At 44.4% G+C, this 18514-nt stretch overlaps 2 protein-coding genes across 4 annotated transcripts in view; one reads left to right on the top strand and one right to left on the bottom strand.

Moving 5' to 3' along the window:
- LOC149985338 (uncharacterized) overlaps nucleotides 1–18514 on the top strand; it is a 175620-nt gene that overhangs the window by 59127 nt on the left and 97979 nt on the right. The window lies entirely within an intron of this gene.
- atp10a (ATPase phospholipid transporting 10A) overlaps nucleotides 1–18514 on the bottom strand; it is a 146013-nt gene that overhangs the window by 37348 nt on the left and 90151 nt on the right. The window contains exons 1-4 of one of the 3 annotated variants that reach the window (XM_090229662.1): nucleotides 17731–17863; nucleotides 16633–16736; nucleotides 7709–7835; nucleotides 1318–1502 (exon numbers count right to left, since the gene is read on the bottom strand). In XM_090229662.1, the coding sequence (XP_090085788.1) occupies nucleotides 1318–1502; nucleotides 7709–7832 (309 nt within the window). In that variant the 5' untranslated portion in view covers nucleotides 7833–7835; nucleotides 16633–16736; nucleotides 17731–17863. The other 2 variants (XM_090229720.1, XM_090229608.1) reach the window with 2 other exon arrangements.

Here is an 18514-nt window from a genome sequence, read left to right as displayed (position 1 = left end):
ATTTATTTCATTTCATTTGCGATTTTCATGAATAGTTAACGTTGCGTTATGGTAATGAGCTTGAGTCTGTATTCACGATCCCGGATCCGGGATGGGGAGATCAGAAAGGTTAAAACACACATGCAGAGAATACCCAAAATGTCAATTTATATAGCCCGTCTGATCCATGGCAAAACTCCGTTCCAAAACGCAACGTCATTTTTTAAAATTAAAAAAGTTGCCTATAAACTTTTACAAAACACTTCAAACTACGTTTGTAACCGTTAATAATCGATCAAATTGATCACTGGGCGATCTGTATTCAATAGCAGCTACTCTTGAAATCAGCGTGCATTGTCTCTCTCCCATAAGCCTCTTCCTGTTCCTGGATGACAGGAAGGGCCTATTTCTTATTCCACCAAGGATTTAAACCAATGAAAATGCCAGTACTGGCGACATCGTGTGGAAGCTGTAGGTACTGCAACATCACCGTTATCTATTTTCTCTTGTGATAGACAATTCAGAGACTGGCGGATGAATACTTTTTTGTGGTTTTTGTGACCAGGTTTTTCTTGGGATTTCGCTTGCTGTTCACGTTCTGTTATAGTCACAGACATCATTTAACCAGTTTTAGAAACTTCAGAGTGTTTTCTATCCACACATACTAATCCTATGCATATACTATATTCCTGGCATGAGTAGCAGGACGTTGAAATGTTGTGCGATTTTTAACAAAATGTTGAAATAATTCAGGGGAGCCCTAAGAGGTTTTTAAGTATCAAAAGTAAAAATGCCATTAACAAAAAAATCCTCATATTAAGCAAACCAGGAGGCACAATATTCTTGTTTTTTAAAACCAAATACTTTTAGACTTTTACTCAAATAGAATTTGACTGGGTGACTTTCACTTAACTCATTTTCTATTAGCCTATTTAATCCCATCAGTCACAATTGTGACCGACCATTAAACACACTTTTTCACCTACTTTTCCAAGAAAATGTTAAAGAATTATGATAGATTATTTCAAAGGCTAACTAATGACACAAGATTGGGATATTTTCATGCCTGTGGGGGGGAATAGGGATTAAATGGGTTAAGGTATCTTTACTTTTACTCAAGTATGGCGTTGACTGTGACGATCTCACCTGAGAGTCAGCGTTGAGTGTGAGGATCTCACCTGAGAGTCAGAGTTGAGTGTGATGATCTCACCTGAGAGTCAGCGTTGAGTGTGATGATCTCACCTGAGAGTCAGCGTTGAGTGTGATGATCTCACCTGAGAGTCAGCGTTGAGTGTGATGATCTCACCTGAGAGTCAGCGTTGAGTGTGATGATCTCACCTGAGAGTCAGCGTTGAGTGTGATGATCTCGTCGTCAGGTTCCAGCAGCTTGCAAGCATAGGCGATGTTGATGGCTGTCTCCTGTTTGTCCCCCGTCAGAACCCAGATCTGGAGCCCTGCCTTCCGCAGCGACGCAATGGTCTCTGGGACACCATCTTGTAGACGGTCCTCTACACCCGTTGCTCCTAGAAAACCATACGAATATCAACAGCTGTTGCATTAAAACATCATCTTTGACGAGGTCTTCAGGGGACATCAGTGTTGAAGGGATGCAGTACCAGTATGAACCTCCCTGGGGCCTCATTCAACACCAACGTTTGGTATTTCTCCATTTTGAATTTGACGGGATAGTGTGCTGTGCGTATCTTCACACAAATCTCAAATCATGTGTACGCACAACTTCTAGTGGTTGATGAACTGTATTGCAAGCTAACATTGTTATTTTGGGGGAATAGAGGAGTTATGCACTTGGAGTATAATAATGGTAGGCAAATAGAAGCATTAAAACGTAGGCCTGAGGCCTCCCGAGTGGAGCAGTGGCCTAATGAAAACATTAAAATGTAGGCCTGAGGCCTCCCGAGTGGAGCAGTGGCCTAATGGAAACATTAAAATGTAGGCCTGAGGCCTCCCGAGTGGAGCAGTGGCCTAATGAAAACATTAAAACGTAGGCCTGAGGCCTCCCGAGTGGAGCAGTGGCCTAATGAAAACATTAAAATGTAGGCCTGAGGCCTCCCGAGTGGAGCAGTGGCCTAATGAAAACATTAAAACGTAACGTAGGCCTGAGGCCTCCCGAGTGGAGCAGTGGCCTAATGAAAACATTAAAACGTAACGTAGGCCTGAGGCCTCCCGAGTGGAGCAGTGGCCTAATGAAAACATTAAAACGTAGGCCTGAGGCCTCCCGAGTGGAGCAGTGGCCTAATGAAAACATTAAAACGTAGGCCTGAGGCCTCCCGAGTGGAGCAGTGGCCTAATGAAAACATTAAAACGTAGGCCTGAGGCCTCCCGAGTGGAGCAGTGGCCTAATGAAAACATTAAAACGTAACGTAGGCCTGAGGCCTCCCGAGTGGAGCAGTGGCCTAATGAAAACATTAAAACGTAGGCCTGAGGCCTCCCGAGTGGAGCAGTGGCCTAATGAAAACATTAAAACGTAGGCCTGAGGCCTCCCGAGTGGAGCAGTGGCCTAATGAAAACATTAAAACGTAACGTAGGCCTGAGGCCTCCCGAGTGGAGCAGTGGCCTAATGAAAACATTAAAACGTAACGTAGGCCTGAGGCCTCCCGAGTGGAGCAGTGGCCTAATGAAAACATTAAAACGTAACGTAGGCCTGAGGCCTCCCGAGTGGAGCAGTGGCCTAATGAAAACATTAAAACATAGGCCTGAGGCCTCCCGAGTGGAGCAGTGGCCTAATGAAAACAGTAAAACGTAATGTAGGCCTGAGGCCTCCCAAGTGGAGCAGTGGCCTAATGAAAACATTAAAACGTAATGTAGGCCTGAGGCCTCCCAAGTGGAGCAGTGGCCTAATGAAAACATTAAAATGTAATGTAGGCCTGAGGCCTCCTGAGTGGAGCAGTGGCCTAATGAAAACATTAAAACGTAACGTAGGCCTGAGGCCTCCCGAGTGGAGCAGTGGCCTAATGAAAACATTAAAACGTAGGCCTGAGGCCTCCCGAGTGGAGCAGTGGCCTAATGAAAACATTAAAACGTAACGTAGGCCTGAGGCCTCCCAAGTGGAGCAGTGGCCTAATGAAAACATTAAAACGTAGGCCTGAGGACTCCCGAGTGGAGCAGTGGCCTAATGAAAACATTAAAATGTAGAACTGAGGCCTCCCGAGTGGAGCAGTGGCCTAATGGAAACATTAAAACATAGGCCTGAGGCCTCCGAGTGGAGCAGTGGCCTAATGAAAACATTAAAACGTAGGCCTGAGGCCTCCCGAGTGGAGCAGTGGCCTAATGAAAACATTAAAACGTAGGCCTGAGGCCTCCCGAGTGGAGCAGTGGCCTAATGAAAACATTAAAACGTAACGTAGGCCTGAGGCCTCCCGAGTGGAGCAGTGGCCTAATGAAAACATTAAAACGTAACGTAGGCCTGAGGCCTCCCGAGTGGAGCAGTGGCCTAATGAAAACATTAAAACGTAACGTAGGCCTGAGGCCTCCCGAGTGGAGCAGTGGCCTAATGAAAACATTAAAACGTAGGCCGGAGGCCTCCCGAGTGGAGCAGTGGCCTAATGAAAACATTAAAACGTAGGCCTGAGGCCTCCCGAGTGGAGCAGTGGCCTAATGAAAACATTAAAACGTAACGTAGGCCTGAGGCCTCCCGAGTGGAGCAGTGGCTTAATGAAAACATTAAAACGTAACGTAGGCCTGAGGCCTCCCGAGTGGAGCAGTGGCCTAATGAAAACATTAAAACGTAGGCCTGAGGCCTCCCGAGTGGAGCAGTGGCCTAATGAAAACATTAAAACGTAACGTAGGCCTGAGGCCTCCCGAGTGGAGCAGTGGCCTAATGAAAACATTAAAACGTAGGCCTGAGGCCTCCCGAGTGGAGCAGTGGCCTAATGAAAACTTTAAAACGTAGGCCTGAGGCCTCCCGAGTGGAGCAGTGGCTTAATGAAAACATTAAAACGTAGGCCTGAGGCCTCCCAAGTGGAGCAGTGGCCTCTAACCCTATTACAGGGGCTGAGTCACTGGCTTTACTGGGGCTCTCTCATGCCGTCCCTGGAGGAGGTGCGTCACCTGAGTGGGTTGAGTCACTGATGTGGTCATCCTGTCTGGGTTGGCGCCCCCCCCCCCTTAAGTTGTGCCGTGGCGGAGGTCTTTGTGGGCTATACTCAGCCTTGTCTCAGGATGGTAAGTTGGTGGTTGAAGATATCCCTCTAGTGGTGTGGGGGCTGTGCTTTGGCAAAGTGGGTGGGGTTATATCCTTCCTGTTTGGCCCTGTCCGGGGGTGTCCTCGGAGTGGGCCACAGTGTCTCCTGACCCCTCCTGTCTCAGCCTCCAGTATTTATGCTGCAGTAGTTTATGTGTCGGGGGGCTAGGGTCAGTTTGTTATATCTGGAGTACTTCTCCTGTCCTATTCGAATCTAAGTGTGCGTTCTCTAATTCTCTCCTTCTCTCTTTCTCTCTCTCGGAGGACCTGAGCCCTAGGACCATGCCCCAGGACTACCTGACATGATGACTCCTTGCTGTCCCCAGTCCACCTGGCTGTGCTGCTGCTCCAGTTTCAACTGTTCTGCCTTATTATTATTCGACTATGCTGATCATTTATGAACATTTGAACATCTTGGCCATGTTCTGTTATAATCTCCACCCGGCACAGCCAGAAGAGGACTGGCCATCCCACATATGCTCTCTCTAATTCTCTCTTTCTTTCTCTCTCTCGGAGGACCTGAGCCCTAGGACCATAACCCAGGAATACCTGACATGATGACTCCTTGCTGTCCCCAGTCCACCTGACTGTGCTGCTGCTCCAGTTTCAACTATTCTGCCTTATTATTATTCGACCATGCTGGTCATTTATGAACATTTGAACATCTTGACCATGTTTTGTTATAATCTCCACCCGGCACAGCCAGAAGAGGACTGGCCACCCCACATAGCCTGGTTCCTCTCTAGGTTTCTTCCTAGGTTTTGGCCTTTCTAGGGAGTTTTTCCTAGCCACCGTGCTTCTTCACCTGCATTGCTTGCTGTTTGGGGTTTTAGGCTGGGTTTCTGTACAGCACTTTGAGATATCAGCTGATGTACGAAGGGCTATATAAAATAAATTTGATTGATTGATTGATTAAAACGTAACGTAGGCCTGAGGCCTCCCGAGTGGAGCAGTGGCCTAATGAAAACATTAAAACGTAACGTAGGCCTGAGGCCTCCCGAGTGGAGCAGTGGCCTAATGAAAACATTAAAATGTAGGCCTGAGGCCTCCCGAGTGGAGCAGTGGCCTAATGAAAACATTAAAACGTAACGTAGGCCTGAGGCCTCCCGAGTGGAGCAGTGGCCTAATGAAAACATTAAAATGTAGGCCTGAGGCCTCCCGAGTGGAGCAGTGGCCTAATGAAAACATTAAAACGTAGGCCTGAGGCCTCCCGAGTGGAGCAGTGGCCTAATGAAAACATTAAAACGTAGGCCTTTTTTTGTGTTGCTAATGTATGATGGGGGTCCCTGGTTTTCCTGTGAGGGGGTCCCTGGGCATAAGAGTTTGACGACCCCCTGGTCTAAATCATAATCATATTGCTGGACATGTTTCTTTTTCTGACTGGTTTATTATCAGGCTACTACCATTTATCCAATCAACCGTCAACTATGTACTATTTATCCAATCAACAGCCAACCATGAACCATTTATCCATTCAACAGCCAACCATGAACCAGCAGTCCCTACCTGGCCCACCACTCCACCCTGGACTTGAATATCCCATGTAGGACGTCCCCCTCACACAGGAGCAACAGAACGGACACCCCGTCCCGACCGTATTGATGGGGTTCTGAGTGATGGTTTACCACAGCTGTGGTATGTGTGTGGCAATGGCGGAATAACATTAAAACTCGTTAACTATGATCGATGGTGCTGGTTGTCTTTGCTCGCTGTAACTAACAAAGTTATACAGGAGTTACAGGAGTGGAAATCGTGTTTTTTTCTGTGAATGTTGGAGTTGATGTGAAATGGATGTAATCAAGCCCCCAGAGGCTTTGAGCCTGGATGTAATCAAGCCCCCAGAGGTTTTAAGCCTGGATGTAATCAAGCCCCCAGAGGCTTTGAGCCTGGATGTAATCAAGCCCCCAGAGGCTTTGAGCCTGGATGATGTAATCAAGCCCCCAGAGGCTTTGAGCCTGGATGATGTAATCAAGCCCCCAATGGCTTTGAGCCTGGATGTTGTTATCAAGCCCCCAGAGGTTTTGAGCCTGGATGTTGTTATCAAGCCCCCAGAGGCTTTGAGCCTGGATGTTGTTATCAAGCCTCCAGAGGTTTTGAGCCTGGATGTTGTTATCAAGCCCCCAGAGGTTTTGAGCCTGGATGTTGTTATCAAGCCCCCAGAGGCTTTGAGCCTGGATGTTGTTATCAAGCCTCCAGAGGTTTTGAGCCTGGATGTTGTCATCAAGCCCCCAGAGGTTTTGAGCCTGGATGTTGTTATCAAGCCCCCAGAGGCTTTGAGCCTGGATGTTGTTATCAAGCCCCCAGAGGTTTTCAGCCTGGATGTTGTTATCAAGCCCCCAGAGGTTTTATGTACAGGAGGACTTTGGTCAGGCCGTCATCGTAAAAAAATATTTGTTCTTAACTGAATTACCTCGTTAAATAAAGGTTAAAACTTTTTTTTAAACAACCTTCATGAACACAACCAAATTATTATTTTAGCAATAGCATATATGAAATGAATTAATTACACTGTTAGAATATTGCAGTCAGAGTGACTGCTAGTTAGCTTGAAGGGGGGTCCTTTGAGGCCCAGTGGTCCTAGTGTTAAGGGTGGGGGATCTGTGGAGGCCCAGCGGTCCTAGTGTTAAGGGTAAGGGGGATCTGTGGAGGCCCAGCGGTCCTAGTGTTAAGGGTGGGGGTCCGTGGAGGCCCAGCGGTCCTAGTGTTAAGGGTGGGGGATCTGTGGAGGCCCAGCGGTCCTAGTGTTAAGGGTGGGGGTCCGTGGAGGCCCAGTGGTCCTAGTGTTAAGGGTGGGGGGTCTGTGGAGGCCCAGCGGTCCTAGTGTTAAGGGTGGGGGGTCCGTGGAGGCCCAGCGGTCCTAGTGTTAAGGGTGGGGGATCTGTGGAGGCCCAGCGGTCCTAGTGTTAAGGGTGGGGGTCCGTGGAGGCCCAGTGGTCCTAGTGTTAAGGGTGGGGTGTCCTTTGAGGCCCAGTGGTACTAGTGTTAAGGGTGGGGGGTCTGTGGAGGCCCAGCGGTCCTAGTGTTAAGGGTGGGGGGTCCGTGGAGGCCCAGCGGTCCTAGTGTTAAGGGTGGGGGGTCCTTTGAGGCCCAGCGGTCCTAGTGTTAAGGGTGGGGGGTCTGTGGAGGCCCAGCGGTCCTAGTGTTAAGGGTGGGGGGTCCTTTGAGGCCCAGCGGCCTCCTAGTGTTAAGGTTGGGGGGTCTGTGGAGGACCAGCGGTCCTAGTGTTAAGGGTGGGGGGTCTGTGGAGGCCCAGCGGTCCTAGTGTTAAGGGTGGGGGGTCCTTTGAGGCCCAGCGGCCTCCTAGTGTTAAGGTTGGGGGGTCTGTGGAGGACCAGCGGTCCTAGTGTTAAGGGTGGGGGGGTCTGTGGAGGCCCAGCGGTCCTAGTGTTAAGGGTGGGGGGTCCGTGGAGGCCCAGCGGTCCTAGTGTTAAGGGTAAGGGGGGTCCGTGGAGGCCCAGCGGTCCTAGTGTTAAGGGTGGGGGGTCCGTGGAGGCCCAGCGGTCCTAGTGTTAAGGGTAACAACTTTACCTAATAGATGCAGGTTAATCTCCAGTCTCAGAGCAGACTGAAACAGCAGCTCTTCTCTTCCCTGTATGGCCGTCTCTGCCTCCAGATGATGTCGCAACCAGACAGCATACTCCTCCTTAGTCATAACCTGCCACAGACAGACAAACAGACAGAGACACAGACAGAGACACAGACAGACAGACAGACAGAGACACAGACAGAGACACAGAGACACAGACAGACAGAGACACAGACAGACAGAGACACAGACAGACAGAGACACAGACAGACAGAGACACAGACAGACAGAGACACAGACAGACAGAGACACAGACAGACAGAGACAGACACAAAAAAACTAGTCAGATCATTTTTTATATTTATTTATCAGGGAGTCATACTGAGACCAAGGTGTATTTGACATAAATGACAGAAAACACACACATCAAAATATAGAAACCAAATGCAAGCAGCAAGAAAAACACGGTCATAGAAGAACACACATTCATCAGTAATAAAGTCCTCAAAATCAGCTTTCTGAATTGACCTAGAGGCATCAGAACATTCCATTTAAGAATTTTTTTGAAGATTGTTCCACAACTAAGGTGCAGGAAAACTACAAGCTGATTTACCAGGAATTTCCAGAGTTAGCCAGCCCTGAGACCTGGGTTGGTAACTTGTATGTCTATAGTTTAGTAATGATGTTAGTTACAGTGGGACTTTTACAAAAAGGGCTTTATAAATGAAAACATAGCAACGTATCAACCTAGGTGACATCACAGAGGACCAACCAACTGTCTGATAGAGAATGTGGTGATGACATATAATCATCAGGTTAGGAGGAGTACATGGGCCACCTTCCAGACCCTAGGGATAGTACCAGATATAATCATCAGGTTAGGAGGAGTACATGGGCCTCCTTCCAGACCCTGGGGATAGTACCAGATATAATCATCAGGTTAGGAGGAGTACATGGGCCTACTTCCAGACCCTGGGGATAGTACCAGATATAATCATCGGGTTAGGAGGAGTACATGGGCCTCCTTCCAGACCCTGGGGATAGTACCAGATATAATCATCAGGTTAGGAGGAGTACATGGGCCTCCTTCCTTATCCTGGGGATAGTACCAGGTATAATCATCAGGTTAGGAGGAGTACATGGGCCTCCTTCCAGACCCTGGGGATAGTACCAGATATGATCATCAGGTTAGGAGGAGTACATGGGCCTCCTTCCAGACCCTGGGGATAGTACCAGGTATAATCATCAGGTTAGGAGGAGTACATGGGCCTCCTTCCAGACCCTGGGGATAGTACCAGGTATAATCATCAGGTTAGGAGGAGTACATGGGCCTCCTTCCAGACCTTGGGGATAGTACCAAGTATAATCATCAGGTTAGGAGGAATACATGGGCCTGCAGCAGAAATTAATCAAGCATATCAGCCCGAGTGGATTAATTGTTTACGTCAATCTTAAGCAAGGCATCTAGCACATCACAGACAGGAAATTGTTGAAATCTAAAAAAAAGATTCACTAAAATGTTGACGGGTTAACTATCGAGTCAGCTGGAGGCTGGCAGAGGGAAGAGCAGTCGATTGACTGTCCAGGGTCAATTAAACTACTGTTTCTCTCAAGCCTGTCGTGATAAAATTATGATTAAAAGGTTCACTTATCCCATTCTTCTCAGTTATGTTGCCAGAGTCAGAAAGAACTTGCTTAGGCAGGGGATGTGTAAGCTTGGACGCATTCAATTGACTTACTAGCGTCAATTAAAACCAACGTTTCTGTCAAAGGAAAAGCCGAGATGAAATGATTAAAAGCATCACTTATCCCATTTTTCTTCGTTAAGATACCAGAGGCGAGAGGGTACATCTGTTTCTCAATTGTCTGAATGTTTTCCAGTCCACTACTGAATGTTTTCCAGTCCACTACAGAATGTTTTCCAGTCCACTACACTACTGAATGTTTTCCAGTCCACTACACTACTGAATGTTTTCCAGTCCACTACTGAATGTTTTCCAGTCCACTACTGAATGTTGTCCAGTCCACTACTGAATGTTGTCCAGTCCACTACTGAATGTTGTCCAGTCCACTACACTACTGAATATTTTCCAGTCCACTACACTACTGAATGTTTTCCAGTCCACTACACTACTGAATGTTTTCCAGTCCACTACACTACTGAATGTTTTCCAGTCCACTACTGAATGTTTTCCAGTGCACTACTGAATGTTTTCCAGTCCACTACTGAATGTTTTCCAGTCCACTACTGAATGTTGTCCAGTCCACTACTGAATGTTTTGCAGTCCACTACTGAATGTTTTCCAGTCCACTACTGAATGTTTTCCAGTCCACTACTGAATGTTTTCCAGTCCACTACTGAATGTTTTCCAGTCCACTACAGAATGTTTTCCAGTCCACTACTGAATGTTTTCCAGTCCACTACTGAATGTTTTCCAGTCCACTACTGAATGTTTTCCAGTCCACTACTGAATGTTTTCCAGTCCACTACTGAATGTTTTCCAGTCCACTACTGAATGTTTTCCAGTCCACTACAGAATGTTTTCCAGTCCACTACACTACTGAATGTTTTCCAGTCCACTACAGAATGTTGTCCAGTCCACTACTGAATGTTTTCCAGTCCACTACTGAATGTTTTCCAGTCCACTACTGAATGTTGTCCAGTCCACTACACTACAGAATGTTTTCCAGTCCACTACTGAATGTTTTCCAGTCCACTACTGAATGTTTTCCAGTCCACTACTGAATGTTTTCCAGTCCACTACTGAATGTTTTCCAGTCCACTACTGAATGTTGTCCAGTCCACTACTGAATGTTGTCCAGTCCACTACACTACTGAATGTTGTCCAGTCCACTACAGAATGTTTTCCAGTCCACTACAGAATGTTTTCCAGTCCACTACACTACTGAATGTTTTCCAGTCCACTACTGAATGTTTTCCAGTCCACTACTGAATGTTTTCCAGTCCACTACTGAATGTTTTCCAGTCCACTACTGAATGTTTTCCAGTCCACTACTGAATGTTGTCCAGTCCACTACAGAATGTTTTCCAGTCCACTACTGAATGTTTTCCAGTCCACTACTGAATGTTTTCCAGTCCACTACAGAATGTTTTCCAGTCCACTACAGAATGTTTTCCAGTCCATTACTGAATGTTTTCCAGTCCACTACAGAATGTTTTCCAGTCCACTACAGAATGTTTTCCAGTCCACTACAGAATGTTTTCCAGTCCACTACTGAATGTTTTCCAGTCCACTACTGAATGTTTTCCAGTCCACTACTGAATGTTTTCCAGTCCACTACTGAATGTTTTCCAGTCCACTACTGAATGTTTTCCAGTCCACTACTGAATGTTTTCCAGTCCACTACTGAATGTTTTCCAGTCCACTACACTACTGAATGTTTTCCAGTCCACTACTGAATGTTTTCCAGTCCACTACTGAATGTTTTCCAGTCCACTACACTACTGAATGTTTTCCAGTCCACTACTGAATGTTTTCCACTACACTACTGAATGTTTTCCAGTCCACTACACTACTGAATGTTTTCCAGTCCACTACTGAATGTTTTCCAGTCCACTACTGAATGTTTTCCAGTCCACTACACTACACTACTGAATGTTTTCCAGTCCACTACTGAATGTTTTCCACTACACTACTGAATGTTTTCCAGTCCACTACACTACACTACTGAATGTTTTCCAGTCCACTACTGAATGTTTTCCACTACACTACTGAATGTTTTCCAGTCCACTACACTACTGAATGTTTTCCACTACACTACAGAATGCTTTCCAGTCCACTACAGAATGTTGTCCAGTCCACTACTGAATGTTTTCCAGTCCACTACTGAATGTTTTCCAGTCCACTACTGAATGTTTTCCAGTCTACTACACTACTGAATGTTTTCCAGTCCACTACACTACTGAATGTTTTCCAGTCCACTACAGAATGTTGTCCAGTCCTATACTGAATGTTGTCCAGTCCACTACTGAATGTTTTCCAGTCCACTACTGAATGTTTTCCAGTCCACTACACTACTGAATGTTTTCCAGTCCACTACTGAATGTTTTCCAGTCCACTACACTACTGAATGTTGTCCAGTCCACTACTGAATGTTTTCCAGTCCACTACTGAATGTTTTCCAGTCCACTACACTACTGAATGTTTTCCAGTCCACTACTGAATGTTTTCCAGTCCACTACACTACTGAATGTTTTCCAGTCCACTACTGAATGTTTTCCAGTCCACTACTGAATGTTTTCCAGTCCACTACTGAATGTTTTCCAGTCCACTACAGAATGTTTTCCAGTCCACTACACTACAGAATGTTTTCCAGTCCACTACAGAATGTTTTCCAGTCCACTACACTACTGAATGTTTTCCAGTCCACTACACTACAGAATGTTTTCCAGTCCACTACAGAATGTTTTCAAGTCCACTACTGAATGTTTTCCAGTCCACTACTGAATGTTTTCCAGTCCACTACTGAATGTTTTCCAGTCCACTACTGAATGTTTTTCAGTCCACTACTGAATGTTTTCCAGTCCACTACACTACTGAATGTTTTCCAGTCCACTACACTACTGAATGTTTTCCAGTCCACTACACTACTGAATGTTTTCAAGTCCACTACAGAATGTTGTCCAGTCCACTACTGAATGTTGTCCAGTCCACTACACTACTGAATGTTTTCCAGTCCACTACACTACTGAATGTTTTCCAGTCCACTACACTACTGAATGTTTTCCAGTCCACTACACTACTGAATGTTTTCCAGTCCACTACACTACTGAATGTTTTCCAGTCCACTACTGAATGTTTTCCAGTCCACTACAGAATGTTTTCCAGTCCACTACAGAATGTTTTCCAGTCCACTACTGAATGTTTTCCAGTCCACTACAGAATGTTTTCCAGTCCACTACTGAATGTTTTCCAGTCCACTACTGAATGTTTTCCAGTCCACTACTGAATGTTTTCCAGTCCACTACTGAATGTTTTCCAGTCCACTGCAGAATGTTTTCCAGTCCACTACACTACTGAATGTTTTCCACTACACTACTGAATGTTTTCCACTACACTACTGAATGTTTTCCAGTCCACTACACTACAGAATGCTTTCCAGTCCACTACAGAATGTTTTCCAGTCCACTACACTACTGAATGTTTTCCAGTCCACTACTGAATGTTTTCCACTACACTACTGAATGTTTTCCAGTCCACTACACTACAGAATGCTTTCCAGTCCACTACAGAATGTTTTCCAGTCCACTACACGACTGAATGTTTTCCAGTCCACTACAGAATGTTGTCCAGTCCACTACTGAATGCTTTCCAGTCCACTACACTACAGAATGTTGTCCAGTCCACTACTGAATGTTTTCCAGTCCACTACACTACTGAATGTTTTCCAGTCCACTACTGAATGTTTTCCAGTCCACTACAGAATGTTTTCCAGTCCACTACACTACAGAATGTTTTCCAGTCCACTACAGAATGTTTTCCAGTCCACTACACTACTGAATGTTTTCCAGTCCACTACACTACAGAATGTTTTCCAGTCCACTACAGAATGTTTTCAAGTCCACTACTGAATGTTTTCCAGTCCACTACTGAATGTTTTCCAGTCCACTACTGAATGTTTTCCAGTCCACTACTGAATGTTTTTCAGTCCACTACTGAATGTTTTCCAGTCCACTACACTACTGAATGTTTTCCAGTCCACTACACTACTGAATGTTTTCCAGTCCACTACACTACTGAATGTTTTCAAGTCCACTACAGAATGTTGTCCAGTCCACTACTGAATGTTGTCCAGTCCACTACACTACTGAATGTTTTCCAGTCCACTACACTACTGAATGTTTTCCAGTCCACTACACTACTGAATGTTTTCCAGTCCACTACACTACTGAATGTTTTCCAGTCCACTACACTACTGAATGTTTTCCAGTCCACTACTGAATGTTTTCCAGTCCACTACAGAATGTTTTCCAGTCCACTACAGAATGTTTTCCAGTCCACTACTGAATGTTTTCCAGTCCACTACAGAATGTTTTCCAGTCCACTACTGAATGTTTTCCAGTCCACTACTGAATGTTTTCCAGTCCACTACTGAATGTTTTCCAGTCCACTACTGAATGTTTTCCAGTCCACTACAGAATGTTTTCCAGTCCACTACACTACTGAATGTTTTCCAGTCCACTACTGAATGTTTTCCACTACACTACTGAATGTTTTCCAGTCCACTACACTACAGAATGCTTTCCAGTCCACTACAGAATGTTTTCCAGTCCACTACACTACTGAATGTTTTCCAGTCCACTACTGAATGTTTTCCACTACACTACTGAATGTTTTCCAGTCCACTACACTACAGAATGCTTTCCAGTCCACTACAGAATGTTTTCCAGTCCACTACACGACTGAATGTTTTCCAGTCCACTACAGAATGTTGTCCAGTCCACTACTGAATGCTTTCCAGTCCACTACACTACAGAATGTTGTCCAGTCCACTACTGAATGTTTTCCAGTCCACTACACTACAGAATGTTTTCCAGTCCACTACACTACAGAATGCTTTCCAGTCCACTACAGAATGTTTTCCAGTCCACTACACTACAGAATGTTTTCCAGTCCACTACTGAATGTTTTCCAGTCCACTACTGAATGTTTTCCAGTCCACTACACTACTGAATGTTGTCCAGTCCACTACACTACTGAATGTTTTCCAGTCCACTACTGAATGTTTTCCAGTCCACTACTGAATGTTTTCCAGTCCACTACAGAATGTTTTCCAGTCCACTACAGAATGTTGTCCAGTCCACTACAGAATGTTTTCCAGTCCACTACACTACTGAATGTTTTCCAGTCCACTACTGAATGTTTTCCAGTCCACTACTGAATGTTTTCCAGTCCACTACAGAATGTTTTCCAGTCCACTACTGAATGTTTTCCAGTCCACTACTGAATGTTTTCCAGTCCACTACTGAATGTTTTCCAGTCCACTACTGAATGTTTTCCAGTCCACTACAGAATGTTTTCCAGTCCACTACTGAATGTTTTCCAGTCCACTACTGAATGTTTTCCAGTCCACTACACTACTGAATGTTTTCCAGTCCACTACTGAATGTTTTCCAGTCCACTACAGAATGTTTTCCAGTCCACTACAGAATGTTGTCCAGTCCACTACAGAATGTTTTCCAGTCCACTACACTACTGAATGTTTTCCAGTCCACTACTGAATGTTTTCCAGTCCACTACTGAATGTTTTCCAGTCCACTACAGAATGTTTTCCAGTCCACTACTGAATGTTTTCCAGTCCACTACTGAATGTTTTCCAGTCCACTACTGAATGTTTTCCAGTCCACTACAGAATGTTTTCCAGTCCACTACAGAATGTTGTCCAGTCCACTACACTACAGAATGTTTTCCAGTCCACTACTGAATGTTTTCCAGTCCACTACAGAATGTTTTCCAGTCCACTACTGAATGTTTTCCAGTCCACTACTGAATGTTTTCCAGTCCACTACTGAATGTTTTCCAGTCCACTACTGAATGTTTTCCAGTCCACTACTGAATGTTTTCCAGTCCACTACAGAATGTTGTCCAGTCCACTACACTACAGAATGTTTTCCAGTCCACTACTGAATGTTGTCCAGTCCACTACACTACAGAATGTTTTCCAGTCCACTACAGAATGTTGTCCAGTCCACTACACTACAGAATGTTTTCCAGTCCACTACTGAATGTTGTCCAGTCCACTACACTACAGAATGTTTTCCAGTCCACTACAGAATGTTTTCCAGTCCACTACAGAATGTTTTCCAGTCCACTACACTACAGAATGCTTTCCAGTCCACTACAGAATGTTTTCCAGTCCACTACACTACAGAATGCTTTCCAGTCCACTACAGAATGTTTTCCAGTCCACTACACTACAGAATGCTTTCCAGTCCACTACAGAATGTTTTCCAGTCCACTACACTACAGAATGTTTTCCAGTCCACTACAGAATGTTTTCCAGTCCACTACACTACAGAATGCTTTCCAGTCCACTACAGAATGTTTTCCAGTCCACTACACTACAGAATGTTGTCCAGTCCACTACACTACAGAATGCTTTCCAGTCCACTACACTACAGAATGCTTTCCAGTCCACTACAGAATGTTTTCCAGTCCACTACACTACAGAATGCTTTCCAGTCCACTACAGAATGTTTTCCAGTCCACTACACTACAGAATGTTTTCCAGTCCACTACTGAATGTTTTCCAGTCCACTACTGAATGTTTTCCAGTCCACTACAGAATGTTTTCCAGTCCACTACAGAATGTTTTCCAGTCCACTACAGAATGTTTTCCAGTCCACTACTGAATGTTTTCCAGTCCACTACTGAATGTTTTCCAGTCCACTACTGAATGTTTTCCAGTCCACTACTGAATGTTTTCCAGTCCACTACACTACAGAATGTTTTCCAGTCCACTACTGAATGTTTTCCAGTCCACTACTGAATGTTTTCCAGTCCACTACAGAATGTTTTCCAGTCCACTACAGAATGTTTTCCAGTCCACTACTGAATGTTTTCCAGTCCACTACTGAATGTTTTCCAGTCCACTACAGAATGTTGTCCAGTCCACTACACTACTGAATGTTTTCCAGTCCACTACTGAATGTTTTCCAGTCCACTACAGAATGTTTTCCAGTCCACTACACTACTGAATGTTTTCCAGTCCACTACTGAATGTTTTCCAGTCCACTACTGAATGTTTTCCAGTCCACTACAAGGCGTTAGGATAGTCAGTTCTCCTTGCTCTAGGCCCAGGCCCTGATTTCTCATGTGTTTGAGTTTAATGATGGAAATAGTTTAAAAATAAAAGTCCTATTAGTTGTTGAAGATGTATTGTTGTATTGCTGAAGCTGTGTTACCTTTTTTGCGATGCAGAGAGTACGAAGACCATCAGCAGCATAGAGGTTCAGGTAATTCTGGGTCTTGTATAGGATCTTTCTTTGGCGTTTCCCTTTGGAATCATCTGAAAAGTGAAAGATGAATGAATTAAACAAATGGAAGTTTGCATTAACATCAAGTCCCTGTAATGTATCTGGCAGGAAAGTTACTCCACACATCATCACCAAACATTTAGGAAACTTCTAAAGTGCTATTCAGTAACAGTTTCCTCTATAACGTCACCACAACCAGTCCACATGCTGCTTCTGACTCAGCTCTGAGAGTCGGGTTTCAACTGAGACCTATTAATTTCGCTGTAATTAGAGTCATTCCCTCCCTGTTCAATCGAGGCTCTGGCATCCAGAAGTTTCAGTGGTATGACAACATTTCTTCTTGTCCATTTGGTCAAGTCAAAATATGATAGCTTTGCTACAATGAACCTATTGTCGACTTAGCTTGGTCCCATATCTGTTTGTGCTGTCTATAGTGCTTTCTGTAAGTAAGTAAATATAAAAGTAGCCAGCCAGGGAGTTCTGGGATGTGGGAGTCCGGGGGGGACATGCCCCTGAAATAGTTTGTGCAGAACGACCTCCTCTGGTACATTCTAACGCCTTGATTTCATCTGAAATACATAGCTAAATGATTAAACACTTTAACGACTTTATCAGATTGGTAAAATGAGTAAGAAGACAATTTAAATAAGTGAAAAGGTATGAATTCAGTGTGTTAGTTGTTTTGGATATTGTCTTGGCGATTATGATCAGGACTACTTTCTGAGTTAAAGAACATTAAAAGCTATTTTTAACATTAAATCTCAAGATTAAATTCATATTTACAGTGTTACTGCAAGGAATTAATTACCAAGTATGACATTAGCATTTATAACATTAAATCGGTTTTCTTTTATAATATTTTGGACCAGAATGAGGCTCTCTCTCTACTACCTTATTGTTCCTGCAGTGAGGATTCAACATCTTCATCGAATGTTTCCATATTTATCTGCAGATAATAGTCAAAAACTCTGTCTGGAGGCCTCACGGGAGGCTCACGGGAGCCTCACGGGAGGCTGCCAACCTCACCTTGTTCTGATTTAATGATCCAATGGTTTTTTTCAGCACTGACCAAATTTCAGGTCTGCTGAGCAGAAACGTGAACGTTCTCTGCAAATTCCGGCGCGAGGCAGTTAAAACTAACAGTGGCCAACTAGGCTTCTGTGGTTATCTGATCATAATGTAGACCTATAAGAGTGGCTTACCATCATACCACCTTCACATGGAAATAGCTATTCTATGAAACAGCCAATAGTTATTCTTTGAAACAGCCAATAGTTATTCTATGAAACAGCCAATAGTTATTCTATGAAACAGCCAATAGTTATTCTATGAAACAGCCAATAGTTATTCTATGAAACAGCCAATAGTTATTTTATGAAACAGCCAATAGTTATTCTATGAAACAGCCAATAGCTATTCTACAGTAGCAGCCAATGTGTGCTGTTCAATGTAAGCCTACATTCCATGACTTGACATTAAAATGTTTTGCTAATTGTCCTTCAGGCAAGTAGTGACTGAATTTTAGTTTTTTTGTAAGATTTAATTTTTTATTTTCAAACAGAAAACGTAGTGTCAGAAAACGTAGTATTCACGTTCAGAGAGTATTCACATTCAGAGAGTATTCACATTCAGAGAGTATTCACGTTCAGAGAGTATTCACATTCAGAGAGTATTCACATTCAGAGAGTATTCACATTCAGAGAGTATTCACGTTCAGAGTGTATTCACGTTCAGAGTATTTACGTTCAGAGAGTATTCACATTCAGAGAGTATTCACATTCAGAGAGTATTCACGTTCAGAGTGTATTCA

The sequence above is a fragment of the Oncorhynchus mykiss genome, chromosome 1 (assembly GCF_057628025.1).
Source record: "Oncorhynchus mykiss isolate SJ-2025 chromosome 1, ASM5762802v1, whole genome shotgun sequence".
In the NCBI taxonomy this organism is placed as follows: domain Eukaryota; kingdom Metazoa; phylum Chordata; class Actinopteri; order Salmoniformes; family Salmonidae; genus Oncorhynchus; species Oncorhynchus mykiss.
This window is presented reverse-complemented; position numbering and strand designations above follow the sequence as displayed.